Source organism: Meleagris gallopavo, chromosome 11 (genome assembly GCF_905368555.1).
Source record: "Meleagris gallopavo chromosome 11, MGAL_WU_HG_1.1, whole genome shotgun sequence".
Classification (NCBI taxonomy): domain Eukaryota; kingdom Metazoa; phylum Chordata; class Aves; order Galliformes; family Phasianidae; genus Meleagris; species Meleagris gallopavo.
Window position 1 is genome coordinate 18,642,533 of NC_139414.1, and position 16,973 is coordinate 18,659,505.

A 16,973-nucleotide genomic window follows, 5' to 3' on the forward strand; every position below is an offset into this window, starting at 1 on the left:
GTTTAGTTATTTGAACATGGTAAATAAAGTTCCATAATGATATCAATAATACTTACACAATATTTATAACTACAATACTTAAAATACTCCAATTAAAATACCCCAAAACTACCCTGTCAAAGCCATCAAGTATTCCCTACCTTCTGCCTTTAAGGACAAAACTTATGAGTTTCACTGAGATTAAGTTCTTCCCACAACTGCTGTAAGTTCTACAAAGCACCTGAAATGGAATACTAATGCCATTCTGACTAGAATGAATTCTGCTGCAAAGCACAACTTTTGTAGTATCTTACCTTTTTTGATGTTTTCTTTATTGCCCTAGATGCTCTACTTAAAGTACTGTCCATATCTTTAGTATTTACTTCAACTGAATCAGGATCAGCAGCATAAATAAGGTTTTCCTACAGACAAAAATAGTCTTAGTGGTTTCACAAAAATAAGCACTTGTAAAAATATCATTCTCTAATTCATGAAGTCAGGTTTAGAGATTTTTAATAGCTGCATTCCTCCGTATTTCTCTTAAAATACAGAGAAAGAAACTATTTGTGTTGAAGTGGTTTCATGATATTAACCACCAGTAGTCAGTTACACAATTACTTGATTACTTTCATGTTTGTTTATCCAGTTTCAAGTTCAGGGGTAATTAAAGCAAAGGCAGTAGGTCTGAAGCACTCATGAGGAGTTCCAAGCTAAATACTTACTACTTTCACTGGCACATAAGGCTCTTAAGAAAACCGTTAAGGACACCAAACAAGGTCTATGGCTATTCCCACTGCCTAACAGACTAGTTAAAGTTTTGTACTGCCACCATGTGGCAAGTCTATGCTATCTCTCATTGTCGCACAGTACTGAGAGTTACTGAAAACCCAAAGAAACCTTAGACTGAAGTTCAACTTGCCACTTACATTAGCAAAAAATTTACGTACTCACTACAGACCAATAATTACATAAATTATAATTAATAGTATTCAGTATAATAGATTGCTATTTGTCAGCATACGATTCTGAATGTCCTGGGCAAGATGAACTAATTTTGTTACATATAGATGAATTTTCTATTTTATTAAATGGTATTTCCACTCCTTTCTGTTATACTTCATAGAATCAAGAGTGAATACAGGTGACTGATACAGACTGAAGTAAATTAACCTGTCTGAATTATTCTGAATTACTTCTGCTCTGCACTTGGAAGAAAGAAACCACAATGCCAAATTTCATATTCCAACATTCCTCAATGAGATTCTAAGCAAGACAGAAGATATTTTACATACAAGTGTGTTCTAAAGTACTTCAAATACTATACACCAAGAAAACAATGCAGCTTCACATACCGAATGAATTTTCAGCAAATTTGAATTACATATGCATATATTCTTATATATTCATATATAGTTAGAACATTGGACAAAAGACTTTTGCCCTAATTGGAAGGGATCTGCACTCCCAATTAATAGTTTCTGGCTGTGAAAAGTGTGCACATTGAGCTTTTAAGATAAGAGAAGGCCAACATCTCTCTTATTTCCTTGTTCTAAGGTTGGAGGAATGTCTGTAGGAGGATGATGCTTCACGTCCCTTACGCTCTCATGCCCATACATAAAAACCAAAAATTAAATCTAACACAAAGAGTTAAACCAACACATAATTCACAATGCTAAGATTGCAGATAAACAGTGAAAGCAAGCTGAAGACAATCTGGTTGAGATTTGCCGAAGATCAGCAGTGCAGATTTTGAATTATTTATAATTAATCTGTGCTGGGTGAAAGGTGTGATTCTCTTTCATGTACTCACTAGCTTCTGCAGAAGCTAACTTTGAGGCTGCTTCCTCTTCCACTTTTTAACCACTTACTTGCCAACATGCTAGCACAAAAATTTACTGCTCTACTTCATCTAGAGCATATCCACTATTAACAAGTTCTTTATTTTCCTGTATTTCAAGCCAACAGAGCAAAATATTTCCAGACACCATGGCTGCAGAGAACTTACTGCATCTGCTTTACAAATTGTGTTAGCTACATGTCGACACAATGTTTTCAGCCAGTCTTCTTTAGGAGGTTCTTCACTGGTCATTTGGAAACTGAGTAGCTTGTTGTTGTGTTCTGTAGGTGGACGTACAACCAAGGCAAAAGCTTTGTGGCAATCTACAGAAGTTTTAGAAGAACAAACAAACAAGACAGAGGTAAGACAAAAGAATTCTATTTCATATGACTTCCCACCCCAAAGGATAATGGGAATAATCTTTTAGAGTTAACCCTTCAGCTTCCAGAAGTTAGACTTACAGGTTACGTAACTTAGTACAAGGAATTTATTATTTGCACAACTGCTGTTTTATCACCCACAAAAGAGCTATGAGTTCTGTCTGCATGTCTCAAGGAGACTGCAACCAGTTCACTCACCAAATAGCTTGCACAGCATAGACTAGACTATTTAATTCTTACTAATACAGCAGTGAATATTCTTTAACTCATGAATTTTGGACAGATCATTCCTTTTGTTGACACAGAAGAAGGAAAACATTTACCCTGTTGTGTAAGGCAGTGAAAGCAACCAAAGATGTCAGTAATAAATATGACATTCAAGTGCTGTAGTTGAATTTTTAGACTTGACCAACATTGCTCACTTAAGAGCAGAAAATAAATCAATTGCTGATACTTAAGAGAATATTCAGCCAACTCATGCTAAACACAGATAAGGAAAGAAACAACAATTTTAAAAACAGATCCTCTCAGTCAGGGCAGCTGACCTCTTCCAAGTAGTATACTGAAGTTCTAAGCAAATATTAAACAGATGCTTGTCTGATGGGAGGCATTTATATAAGTCCCTAAATAAACGTAGGTATCATATGAAGGAAAACCTCTTAAGAGAAGACTTAAGCTAACTTTCTGTAGGTAGTTTTCAGCAGTTAAGCAACATGTTTACAACCTACCTGCTTTGCCATTCCTGTTTTTCATTAAGTTTCTAGATACAGGTACTTCAGAGAAGAAACCAGAACAATTCCAACATGCATACTATCACCCCAAGTGAAATATCAAATGTATCTTTCTAGGGACAGATGTTGAACCTACTCTTACTTAGAAGTCACTAGCAAGGTTGGAATACTATTTGTAGCACTGGTCCTGCTGCTCTAGTAATGCATTATTTTAGTGAAACCTTTATGGCCTCAGTATGGCAAAGCAGCCACAGAAATTGTGAATTTTGTCACAATTTTTTTGTCACAAGATTTGTGATAGAAAATTTAAGGATTTTTTTTCCCCTAAGAGGCTAAGCATTACTCCTGAGCATTGTTACCACCATTTACACAATATTTAGTTTCATAACAAAAGCCTTTGTCTCTGCTTTGGACTGAAGTCTCATCTGTTTTCTGTAGTTTGTTTGGTTTTTTGTTGTTTTTTCTTTTTTCTTTGTAATTTCAGAGCTGTCAAATGCACTACTTTAAGTCATACTGTCATTTGGTTAACGAATGGTTTCTAACTCCACCTAATAGCTCTGTCAGATCTAGCAGCCCACAGTGAGTCTTGAAAAGCCAAAAGATGCCAAAACAAGACATTTTCAAGCTTGCAGACAGCTTCAAACAGCAGCTTATACTAGAATCTCATACCTAACTTGTCATACAACAAATATGCCCTGGCATTCTGTCTCACAATTGGAAAACCTTCATCCTTTAAAAGGGAGTTTTCATTGCTGCTGGGGCATTTTAGATCATACAGACCTTCTGTCTCCCTTATATCCAGGACTTTTTTGATCTGGGAGAGAGGCATGAGTACAACATGCTTAAGAGAAGCAGGAGGTCTTGTGTGGCCATGAGGACTCTTGAAAGCACCAATGACTTTGTGACGCTTCCTTGCAATCTGCAGTTAAATAAAAAGACAGGTTAAACTTAAAGTCTATTGTTGCTTTGTCTTCTGTATTCTTACCTTCTAAAATTCAGGAATGAAAATAAAGTCTTGTTACAGAGAAATGCACTTGGAGTATTTTAAAGAACTACATTACTGTATGACAAAAGTCTTCAGTGAATTTGAGATAAGAGATGCCTATAGATAGTTCAAGTGGTCAAGAAATACTTGTTACTTAGCAGCAGTACCCTCACCTCTGGAAAAAAAAAAAGAGGGAAGGCAGCTTTGTATTATAAGTCTCAATTCTACCCTGAAGAACAAGCAATGGCACTCAGAAACCTACAACAAGTCAGTCAAGGTTTAAACACTGAAGACAATGCCTATATGCGTAAATCAGAACAGACTGTGGTGAATTCTGTCCTAAGAGTGTTATTTGCTGTTACTCATCCATGCAGTCATGGAATAGATTTTGACAGTGGAGGTATGTTAGTTTTTAACTTTACATTAAAAACAGAGGTAACATCAGTCGTTTTTATTTTATAGAAGAGATACTTTCAATTAAGGTTCTTGGCTTGTTTTCACTTTCCCTTCCATCCTTCACAAGTGAAAAGTGAAACTAAGCCAGCTTTACTCCTAGGTATATTACTTTTCATTATGTATCTCCTTAGCGTAATATTAGTCTAGATATATAATATGTGGATCTGCTTTCCTTGTTGGCCAAAGCACAAACAGCTCCATCTCAGAGGTATATTTATTCATATTAAATACAATTAAACTTTAAGCAGACCAACAGCCTGCTGAGCCAGACTCCAGCACTTTTTCATCCATTAAAGTGCTATGCAGATATGTAATTAAATATATTGAGAATTAAGCATTTACTTTAAACAGAAAAGAATAGAAACTTATTTCTCAGAGAAGTATATTATTTCTCAGAGAAGTATAGATATTGGCATACAACACAGAAATGCTAAAAAACTACTGTAATATTATTTGATACTACTGCATGTAATAATGAAAAAAGTTCCGTCAGTGACAAGACAAATATCAGTCATTTATGATGCTAATTTTCAAAATGTGTTAGATACATTGGCCTTATTCCCATATAGAATTGTTAATTGCTTTTCCAAGGTAAATATGCCCTTCACTGCTCTTTAATATCAACTACTTAATCTTGCTATAAAATCATCCAAAACCGATCAGTTACTTGTGTTACTTATACAGTACCTACCAAAAAGGTAACATCAGGATGTGTTGAACTATCAGCTGTCTGAGTCTTAATTCTTAATTCTTCTTAATTCCGTGACTTAAAGTCTGTGACTTGATTCTGCTTCAAAGTTTAAGTTTTTCTTGTTTATATTCACAGTGGCAAGCATTTTACAACTCATTAGAAGTATTCATACAGTAATCTTACCTCTAAGCAATCGTTAAACAGAAAGAGTGTGACCTGTTCTCCCCTGTCACAGAGGTCATCACCAAGTGCAACAGTTTCCAAACGCTGAACTAAGCTTCGGTGAGAGGACAAGAGATTGGCCTATGCAACAGAAGAAAAAAGCTCATTAAGCATTTAATTCAAGTGCTGGATTACTACTTGCTTACAGCTTAACACTGAAAATCTATTTAAAACAGTACCACTGCATTTTAACTTCACATATTCTTGCAGAGGGAGCAAGAAAGCAAGCAATCATTTTTACAGGTCTGCAACTTCAGAAAAATTACTTACTGGACATCCATCAACTTCATAGACAACATCAAAGAACTGCCTTTGTGCTTCTGTTTTCCTCTTGTCTTCATTAATATGTCTGAGGAAAGCACATTATATTACATTTATCTTCAATATCAAGCAACTGTAAATGATTCCACTGCATTTAAGACAAAAATAATTAAGCTGAACATTCAGAAAGCTTACAGAATAGTACTTGGACATACAGAAGTAGAGGGAATGTACTCTACATGTGTTCAAGCACCATATGCTAAGCAAGCATACATGAAACTTCAGAACTATAACATGAGAAGAGTATTGTTCTATTAGCTGACACAGCATTCAGTTATTGCAGTTTCCCTTCCTACCCCAGGAGGAAGGAACCAGAGATCAATTCTCATATGCTGCATTCTACAGGTCTCTCAACACCACCCCAAGTCAACACTACAGTTCACCAGAAGTCAAATGCAAGAGTAATTAGACATTAAAAGTTGTTAGAAATCAGACAAACATTTGCTCAAGTAAATATATAAAGTCTCATTGGTGAGAAGAGGTGAGCCTTATTATCTAAACAGCTTCAGCTTGAAGCTTGCAGAATGGTGCCCATCAATAGCCAACACAGGAGCACAACACAGATAAGCTTTCACCAATACTACACAACCTCTCAATGGAAATTTATATACACAGAAGACTTAAAAGATGCTATCTACCCCTTACATCTCTTCCACTCTGTAGAGGACAGAAATAACCAGAACAGAGCAGACAGGACAAAAGAATCAAAAGGTTCAGCTTCACACACAGGTAGGAAGTCAGCAGCCATTCAAATAGAAGCAGTGGGTAACAACAGAAGCTTTTCAAGGACATCAAGGGCTCTGGCACAGGATGACAGAATGATGGCAGTGCCAGAAGGGAGACTGATCTGAGAAACCACAGATTAATTTAAGTATTTGATAGCATGTTTCCCCTCCATTCATTCTTTGGCAATCATGGTAATCACCACTTCCTGAGGAATGCATATTACATACACTTAAATGGAGACAAAACATATGGTAGCAATATGCTGTAAGTTAGGACAGTTTAGAAGAGATGAATAGATCCACACATCTAACAGTTTTGTAGAATGAATTTCACTTACGTCATCACTTCCTTTAATGATTCAATAGCTCTCTCTAGAATTATTTTATCTGGGTTGTCTTCTGCTGTATGCTTCTTAAGATCTACAATTCAAACATTGCAAGTTTTCAAACCCTTACGAATAAAACGTTGAGAATTTGAGAAGTAGGAAGACTATTTGATTTTTTAAGTTAAAGCCATTTCATATCATTTCATCCCCATGAACTACCTAGCACTGCAGTCTGCTAAAAGCAGCCTTCAGTCTTCAACTGAAGTAGTTGAACACGTGTGAGACTTATGCACCACTGTACTTATGTTGGCATATGGTCCTTGCCTTCAGCTTCCAAATACAAGTTTAACTGCATGGTAAGCTTACATTGCCACCATTAATAGCCAGTTTTACAAGGACTAGCTACATGCTTTATTAAGTACTCTGATTCCTGCCTTAAGAAGTCGATGTTGTAGTCTGTGAAGACAATGTTAACTCACACAGATCTAACAGATTTTATCATTATTACAGTAAGTGGGTGATCTCAAGAGAAACATATGAAGCTGTAGCCTTGCTGATATGAATTTATCTCTCATTCAAACCTCAGTTATATTCGTACTTAAGACGACAAAACTGTTTTCAGAACAAGCTTTTCTTCTGTTCCTGTATATATCTGAAGTACACAAGTGAAATTTTCTTAAACAATGCTTTCTTCAGTAGTTGGCCTTGCTGATCGCCATTCAGTGTGATTAACTCACAGAAACAAGTATGCTTCATGTGAGAAAAGCCACGCCTAATCATGCCAAAAGCAGCATTACCTTGGTATTTAAAACATACAGAAAACACAAGATTACCATTTAGTAGTAGAACAACACTAGGCAACCTTTGAACAGGACGGATAAGTAGTTCAGCTAGGCTTTGACGACCACATTCTGGTTTAGCTTGGTTTATCTAGAAGAAAAGGGGAAAAAAGGAAATAACTCTTATTTTTCCAATTAAATGGTAAAAGTGTTATATCCTCCAAGGCTAGGAATGCAGTAGAAGTTTCCCAGAATCTTTCAACACAGGTACACAGTCGTTAAGCAATCATGTCAGAAGACATTCAAATCTAGATGGCGTTTATCACTTATCTTCTCAGAATGATTCAACTGTCCATATGACCAACTTCCCAGACTTTGCTCCAGATCCTAAGGCATAGTGAGACAGGGGACAGCTGGTTGCATTCTTTATCATTTCCCCATCATTTAATTATTAATATGCAGAAATAGACCCCAATACCTAAGAAAACAAGGACTGAGACCTTTAAGCTTGATTTCTTTGGGGTTTTCTTGTTTTGAGATATGCTTGTTGGATGCAGATTTAAAGCTACACTGAACCAGCAGTCAGTTAAATAGGTTTATCTAGAACCTTGGAAGTATAAAGACTCCTCTACAATTTTCCTTTGAAGAAAGTCTTCTCTTAAATCCTCACACTCCTTCTCATTAGCTGCAGGAATAGCGAGACGTTCTACCTCCTTGGAACTTCATAACTGCCAGGAGTGTTCCCAGAATAGCTTTTAACTCACAAGTCTTTAGCACCAGGAGGGGGATCAACAAAGAGAAAAGGAAGGTATGTATTTGGGAGACAAATAACTTATTCAGCATATAATCAAACTAGCTTAGAAGCTGTAACAGACAAGGAACCTGGACCTCTTAGTAAAGAGTCTCATGAGAAGCTTAAGGGATTTAAACTCAAATCCTTCTTATTTCTGTCTCACCAAAAAGCATTCAACGTTCCTTCAAGTTTTTAAAATTTCAAGTTCCTCATCAACTGCACTGAACAGTTTACTTGGTGATAGTTACCAAGTTCGCACAACTTTGAGCAAAACACTTACCTTCAGGAAGGCATGAAATCTTGGCTTCTGTTTTTCACATCTAGTAATAGTTTCCTTGCTCATTTCAAAGAAGTTCACAAATGGTGGATATGTCTTCAACAAGTCTTTTGACTGAAAAACAAACAACTGTTAGATATCCACTTTACATGTGACATAGCATTGCACGTATATTCATACACCCTGAGCTGCTCAAAGACACATTTTGATGAAGAATAAAGCACTGTTATGTGAGCATGCACAGGTTTACAAGTTAGAACATTTTTGAATGCCAAATGTTCTAGGTTCAAGGCTACTTATGAAATACAGACCACTCTCAAAGATCAAGTACAACACGTCAATCCTAGAAACCACTGAGAGCTCTTATCTAACACAATACTTTCAGTGAAAGTTTTGACAATTTTAGATACTTTCTCCAGTGTGCACACTTTTAAGAAAAAAGACATTAAATCACCATAAGAAATACCTCAAATCAAGAGCTTTTGAATACAAAATATTCTTTGCCTCAGCATGATTAAGACAGCAGAAGCACAAGATAAGTAGCAGGCTTACAGTGTTAAAAAGTACTGCAGTCCCAGACATAGCTTTCATGTTCTGTACATTGTGTACTTGTGAAAAATAAGCAGTCATTATTTACACATTTTAAGCCTTCAAGGAAAAATGCAAGTGTCTTCAAAAAGTTAACATGCTAATTCCATATTATCGAAAGGAGGCAGAAGATCACTAAGATTACAGAAAGAGTTCCTTCTACCATTTAAATAGAAAATGTCTGTAGCATTACAAATTGAAGGCTGTTGTTAATTACACCTATTTGAAGTTTCAATCCATAATGCAAACAGACAGATGCATACACTTAATCTTGACAGGGATTACTTACACAAAGTATATCACTTAACTCAGCTAAGAAGTCTGAACAGAAGACAGAATGAGTCAGTGTTCTTGCTTACTCATTAGTGCTTTGCTTGTGTTTGCTAGATCCTACAGTGGGTCATTTGTAAGATAGTAGTTCATAATAGTTCTAACGCGAAAAAAAACCCAGAAACTTACATATTTAAGAAAGATATCGCCAATACTTTTGCTTTCAGTCCAATTCACCATAAGATCTTCCAGGTCTTCCTAGATTAGGTGCAAGGGTGGGGAGAAAAAAAAAATAACGAGTGTCAACTGCATAAAGCTTTAAGATGGGACCAGTGCTCTGCCAAACACACAGTCAACACAGAAACAGATAATAAAAAAAGGCAACCCTAAAACCCACACAACTTCACAGTAAGCCTCTTAACTTTATTAAGAGATGATAGCAAAACTCCTCTGGTTTACTAAATATACAGTTTTGAATCAATAAAAGCAGAGTCTAACAGTGTGTCTGAACTAGTCAGCTCTGCAACAAAACTGCGTAAGAGAAGTTAGGATTAAATGATAATTAGCACAGGTTTCCCTCACCGAGTGCACCAAGGGTCGAGAAGAGTAAGAGCAAGCTGTTAAGCACGTATCAGCTTGATAAGGATCAAGCTTATTTATTCTCAGCTAATAACAGGAACAAGACAGCATAGCTGAAGTTCAGGATTCGCTTTGAATTGAAAGGTTTCACCACTAGTCTCCATTTATTTCTGCTCCTATCTTCATTACACCAAAGTTGAGAAGAAACAGACAACCTCTGTACCTAAGCAATTTTGAGTACAGTTTATAGATGGCAGTAGTAGTTAAGTACAATACTCAGACTTCAGGTACTTAATTTGTAAGTTAACTTCTTAAAAGTATATTTCAGATTTGCACTTAATTCATCCTAATGAATCTGTATCCATTCAGTAGCTATAACTTAACACATGCAGAAAGAATTTGAAGTTTGCATCATATCTTCCTCTGTAGGAGGAAGTTACAGTTTACCTTGATTTTAGTGTGTACATCAAGAATATCTGGAATGCTGCCAAATATAGTCTTAATCTCTTCCTGTGCAAGTATTGGTCCTCCAAGTTGTCCTTCCTTCTCCAATGGAACTTGAAATAACTGATGTATTAGACAAAGAATCATTATATCTTCCATGCATTGTATAAGAAATAGTTATGAAAACAATGGTGGTTTTTTTTTTTTTCCCAGATCATCATTTCCTGCAGTCACAATATTGATACATCCTGCTCCCACTTAATAAGAACAGATTGTGGAAGAGTGGTTTCCAGATGTAAACACTAGGTTAATTAAGATTACTGTAGAATAATCCCTTTATCTTCTCCTCTACTCACACACATTCTTTAGGCATGATAATGAGCCACAGCGGAAGCAAACTTCCTAGGAAGTGAATGAAGCTCTTCCTGTAAATTGCTTGCTATTCTGCTCTTCTTGCAGTAGCAAACAGACTTAGCATTTTTTTTCCACCTCTTTGCACTAATATCTTAAAAACCCAAGTCATGAAGAGCCTATTTTCTTAAAATAGAATATTTTTGTATCAGCTATAACTTCTAATCTGAGATCTGCAGTTGGTTTATGACCTCCAAGCTTTATAATTAACATCTTTAATATACCAGTAAAGTTGTAAGCTCATATACATCATTCCTCACATGCCTTTGTTACTCTAAGTTCTGAAAAGCCCAAAGACCACAAGTCACTTACCTAAACATTAGGAGTCTTATTACAAATGACTTGTACTTGCTGTAATACCAGCTCACCTGAATAATTGTTGTAAGAATATCAACGTAGTTACTTTCTGTCTGATATAATTCCTTTGCAACCTGCCATCTTGCAGACTGCTTTAGTGGAAGAGGAGTGGAGTTTTTCGACGGCCTTGCACAGGATTTTGGCGTTTCTGATTAAAAGATATTTCCAAAAGAAAACAGAGTTCTATGATAAATTAGAGTTCCTGAAAAGGTCACCCTCCAAGAGGAAAGCTCTCAGAATTCAAGGGAATTAAAGAAAGCTAGAAGGCTATTCTTTATTTAGTCATCAGAGCTCTGTCTAAAAATGACTTTATTAGTCCTATTATAGACTAATAGTAACGTGTTATTCCTCAGAATAAGTCTTAGACTATTAAACCACGAGTAAGCAATTTACAGACTGGTCAGTGACTCAACCCTCTTATGCTTAGTATCAGTTGAAGGCTAAGTGCTGAACATTATTTACACATGGGAGTTATATTTTTCTAGTTTTGCTTGGCTACATCAACAAGTCTTTCAGGTCCCTACCATCTTTGCATTGTACATGCAGCCCAAAACCACTGAATGAGATCAGTCTTTACAAGCAAGAACTGCAGCATTTCACTGTAGGTAGATGACTGGTGCAAGTGGAAAATGAGGTAGATGAGAAAAGAAGGTAATTTTTCTTAAAACCTGTTAACCTGGAACAGTCCACTATTTTTATATACCTGCATATGTTCTGGACAGCAGAGATCTGTACACACCTATTCTGATGTTTAAGTCCATTATAATCACAGCACTTATTAAATAAGTGCTATATCTATTGTTTTCATAATATCACTTCCTGAAACTGTCCACTGATGCTGCATTAGAAGCAGCTTCTGTATGAGGAGTTACAAGAGTTCTAGCACTATCTGGTAAACATTGTCATTGAGAATGAGCTTATGTTTCTCCAATTCCTTGACTTATGACTGAAAGGCTGTGCCTCTTTCAGATTGCTTACATGATTTAGAATGGTTTAGGTTGGAAAAGACCTTAAAGATCACCTGCTTGTCATAAGCAAGGACACAAAATATTGCCCAAAGCCCCATCCTACCTGGCCTTGAACATCTCCGGGGATGGGGCATTCTCAACTTCCCTGGGCAGCCTGTTCCAGTGTCTTACCATACTTACAGGGAACAATCCCTTCTTAGTATCTAATCTAAATCTACCCTCTTCATTTAAAACCATTGCCTCTTATATACAAGAAAGATATATTTTTGCAGTCTTTTAAAACCTTCTTTTAAGAGTACCAGTAACTCTCCTCTCTGCAAGTACTGTTGAATATGCTTACTGTGATGAAAAGAAGCAGCCTGGCCTCTGTATCTGAATGCCTCACTTTGACCCTACGTCCCACACACTTCAAGGAGAAAGTCTGGAATTACCCAGGAAACCTGAAGCAAATCCTGAAAGACTTCTCCATCACTACTATTATCACCTGTATGCAGAGATATCTTAAACACTGCAAGTGCACCTAAATGAAGGTCTTTAGCTATACCTCCATTGGTCGTGCTTGATTCTGGAGTGTTAGAGATGTCCAACAAGGACCCAAGAGAAAGCGAGTGTTCAGCTGACGGGCGCTTCCGAGGAGGAAAAGGTGACATGTCTGTTTCTCTAGTCAGCTGTGCAAGAGTCTCTTTCAAACGACGTCTTTTACGATTGCTGTTTGGAGTACTCAGAGAAAGCTGTGACACAGACTTTTTGAGGCCAGGACTCTCTGACTGTAGAGAAATAAAGTTCAGCTTAGTCTTTTTACTTGCTGTTTCCAGCACAACTCAAGGCAAAGATAGGCCAGATGAGCACACACAACATCCCCTCCCTCCCCCCCCAAGAAAACCAGACAAAGCCCTATTTTTATTTTGCAAAAAAAAAAAAAAAAAAAAAAAAAGTCATACATTTTTTTTGTTCTGTTTTTGCTTTTACTAAAACTTGGTTCAGCTTTAAGGAAACAAAATGTTTTCTCAAATCAATAGTCTAGGGGTAAACTTACAATTCATCACCTGGGATTTAAATGCAGCTTAAAAAAAAATTAATTTCTGGCCCCACACATACTAATTTCACCACCAAGTACAAGCTGTGTTGAATCCATTCATATAATACACACCTTCTCAAATAAATACATGGACTCTCCAGCTCTGGCGTCCATTTGAATGCTTCCCCAGAACCACTGAAGAATAAGGAAACCACACATTAAAATCACAGTGTTAAAAATGCTCAGAGTAATGTATGTAGTATTATGGCAATTTGCACACTGAGTGCAGACAAGTAGCTTAAACTAAAGAAAAAAGTCTCACATGGAGCAGTATACACATGTATTCCTTCAAGAATCTGTAAGCACTAACCTCTTGCTTCACAATATAAAGTTTCTTTAAAGGTTCAAATGGAATCTCTTTTACTGTACTTTCTTCAACCACTAAGTGTGTACACCTTTCATCACCAACTGGTAAATAACATCCTCCTATAGAAATAAGAAAAAGAGGTAAATTGCAAGACAGAATATTATTGTTAAAGTTGTTTGCTTGATAGCTTTACAGCATCTAGTATCAAGGACAGAAGTGCCAAGGAGAAAAACTTGCAAAACACCCCACATATTAACAGCAGCAGACAACTCTCAGCATAGCTGAGAGGGCATTTAAACCTCTCTGGAAATAAACATTATGCTTTACTGAAAAGCTTGTCTTCCTTATTTGTAGAACAAGGCAGATACACTCTGTGTGACACAGAGGTTCTAGCTTGTGAATATTCTTATAAAATCTTTAGAGAAAAAAGGTCAGGGAGAAAAAAAAAAAAAAGAACAGCCAACTTCCATGTTTTGAGGACAATTTGCTATTACAAGCTTGTTGCATTCCCACACCAGTAGCTCTATTGCATACATGCTCTAGCAACACAAGGCTGGAACCACATCTATCTATTACCTCATGGCTGTTTATACAACCCTTAATGTAAACCCTACACCAAAAAAACCTCAAACATCTCAAGCGTTTCACCAGTAACATTTCACACCAAAGTTGAAAGTACCCTAGGATATTTTCAAGCATCCTGCAATTTCTTTTAAGATGGCCTAGCTTCAATCAGTCTAAGAACTTTCAAGTCTTCAACAGCTATAAGAGCTAAGAAATGTAAAAATCAATTTAGAGCTTTCCATGTTGAAGATTCTTTACTAATGCCTTATGATTCATGATCCAGGATTTTGTTTCAGTGAAATCTTTCAGCCATAAGTCCCGTTCATTTCAAAGGTCAGCATTCACAAACAACCTTGCATTTCTGTCATTTCTTCCATGTTTGCTTTCTCTTCATCTGAGAATCCAAGGAAACTTAGCAAGCAGTCCTGGAAGGGAGGAACTTTGAACTGATTTCTAATATCATCATCAGCTGCACAGAAGTCCCTAGAAAACGGATGCACAAAAGTAACTAAGTCAGTACTACAACACCACTTAAATTCCCAATACTACAAGTGAACAGGTCATAAGTTCAGGGTTGAAGGAAAGTAAATACCCACATTTCATTCCTTTTCTCCCAAGCTTTATAAATCCACTCCGCTTTCATGATAGGAGTACCAAGACTTACAGCAATCTACAAAACAAGAAGTGCATAAATGGCAACAAATAGTTTTCTATTTAAGTTCCTTCCATGCCAAGAAAAATTCCAACATAACTATTACTTTTCAAGACACATGCTTCAAAAAAAAAAAAAAAGTGAACCTATTCCTTCAAAAAATTATTTGACAGCAAAACCTAGAAGATGCATCTCTTCAGCGACTAGAAGACAGGACCAATATCTACTTTGAAACTTACTCAAAAGTGCATTATTAGCCCAATATTCTTCACCGCAAGCACAAAAAAAAAAATCTCAAATCACAGATCCAGTGGAATACAGAATCTTTCCTGCTTCCTATGCTTTTTCAGGAAGATGTACATCCCAGTCTACTTTTACTAAATAGGAAGTGAGTAGTCAAGAAACTGCAAAGTTACCAAACATTGCCCTTTGAGGTAGCAAAAAAAAAAAAAAAAAAAAAAAAAAAAAAAAAACACCTATTTGACCAGAGATAGAAAGTAGGTCTTCTCTTTTAGTTCAAAAATCAGATAGACACATCTGGGAAGATTAACAGCCAAACAGCTCAAGGAAGAGAGAGTCCAGGAATATGGAAGCTTTTGTCATTAATCAAGTTACAATACCCTGTCAGCTGAATGCATCCTGAATGCCTTTCCAGTGTTGACAGACAAAAAGAATATATACAGATATTTGCACATAAATGAAGATGTGAAAGCTTACACACAAGTTTTTCTTAAAGGTGTGCAGAAATCAAGTACTGAAGTTTCACATAAATTACTTCAAAGTATATTTGCCTGTCCAAAAAAATGAGCAAACACGTCATAATAATTTGGTTGATGTTTCAGCAATGACATTACCTTAACACTCTGGTTCCTTTTAATTATAAAACTTGTCTACTACAGAAAAAAAACTCCGCATTCAGGGAATTTTTTTTAGATTTCTAAGAGACAAACAGGTATCCAAGATCAACAGCAGATGCAGATGAATTTCCAGTTTGTTACATGAAGGAAATTGAGAAAGTTCTCACGAAGTATCATTCAAGCTTACATACTCTGAATTTATCTCCATGTGTTGAATTAGCCACCAGATGTGTAACTTTTGAGTTGAAATCCTTTCGAATAATTCCACCCATATGATGAACTAAGGTCACCAGCTTAACCTGCAAGAAAAAAAATAAGCGTACAGTCAATCTTTTGAAATACACAGTGCAGAGTGAGAAAGGCACATGAATAATTTACAAAAACAGGTGATAGAAGGTTACATTAAATGGCTAGGACTAGAAATGCTCCAGTTTGTTCTCTTTGTTTTTAAGAAGCTATAGCTGATAGAAGAACTACTTGTTTGCATTCCCCTTTCCCTCATTTTTTAAATTATTTTAGAGATCCTTGTTATGTAGCTTGACAAAGACTTCAAGCCATCAGTATGGTGATCAATATCATGCATAATGCCTTCATCATTTCACATGAGATAAATTTGAGGCATGTTATCCTCAGTGACTGGGTCAGTTCTGCGTGAAGGCACAGCTACTAGAATTTTAATAAAAGATCGCAAGTTGTCCAGTCCGCATCCAGACTACCAAACATCTCTAGCCCTAAGAGCAAGTTAAGAATTTATATACTTTTACTTAATCCAAAAATCAAACTACTGACTGCCAAGCATCTAACAGGAATATCATACAGCAACCACATTACTGAGAAGGTAAAGCACTAGAGTACAAGACCACCTCATGCTTACTTAGGTCAAGACTCAAGTCCTAATAGCATGACAGCAAGATACAATAACAGCAAGTGCTCTGAAAGTACTGAAAACCTTTACCTGATCACACTACTTCCTATAAAAATACAAGAACATTAATGGCTAAATAAGATCTTATCAAAAAGCCTGAATCTACAAGTGTTTAAACAGCTACAACTCAGTAGCACTTATTACATCATTCCAATAAAAAGTGACTCTAGTTAAGTTTTATTACTATCTATTGATGTCATTGCTTTTGAATGAGCAACAGAAGAATAAAGCAGTTCATTCCCAACATAGAAGTTCTGGGCATGGTTAAATCCTACAGGTGACAGAACAGAAGCGCATTATAAAAATCACACTTAACACAGCTTTACCTAGCCAAAGGGGAGAAGAAAAAAAATTCTTACTAATTCATCCTTCTTCCTGAATCCTGTAAAGCAGAGTACCAAGTTCAACATACTTGCACAGTACAGTGGACGGCATGAGAAAGGTAAAGGCTGAAACAAGATGAAGTTGGCT

The 16,973-nt window shown here is 36.4% G+C and overlaps 1 protein-coding gene across 4 annotated transcripts in view; it reads right to left on the reverse strand.

The window, feature by feature from the left end:
• ECT2 (epithelial cell transforming 2) overlaps nt 1–16,973 on the reverse strand; it is a 28,720-nt gene that overhangs the window by 6,654 nt on the left and 5,093 nt on the right. For all 4 annotated transcript variants that reach the window (XM_010716892.4, XM_003209199.5, XM_010716894.4 and 1 more), the window contains 18 exons: nt 16,862–16,951; nt 15,769–15,876; nt 14,665–14,738; nt 14,421–14,551; nt 13,508–13,623; nt 13,270–13,332; nt 12,664–12,886; nt 11,163–11,299; nt 10,387–10,506; nt 9,550–9,618; nt 8,506–8,616; nt 7,487–7,583; nt 6,666–6,747; nt 5,552–5,630; nt 5,243–5,362; nt 3,708–3,846; nt 1,985–2,139; nt 294–401 (listed from right to left, as the gene is read on the reverse strand). In XM_010716892.4, the coding sequence (XP_010715194.1) occupies nt 294–401; nt 1,985–2,139; nt 3,708–3,846; nt 5,243–5,362; nt 5,552–5,630; nt 6,666–6,747; nt 7,487–7,583; nt 8,506–8,616; nt 9,550–9,618; nt 10,387–10,506; nt 11,163–11,299; nt 12,664–12,886; nt 13,270–13,332; nt 13,508–13,623; nt 14,421–14,551; nt 14,665–14,738; nt 15,769–15,876; nt 16,862–16,951 (2,022 nt within the window). The remainder of the gene's footprint in view (nt 1–293; nt 402–1,984; nt 2,140–3,707; nt 3,847–5,242; nt 5,363–5,551; nt 5,631–6,665; nt 6,748–7,486; nt 7,584–8,505; nt 8,617–9,549; nt 9,619–10,386; nt 10,507–11,162; nt 11,300–12,663; nt 12,887–13,269; nt 13,333–13,507; nt 13,624–14,420; nt 14,552–14,664; nt 14,739–15,768; nt 15,877–16,861; nt 16,952–16,973) is intronic.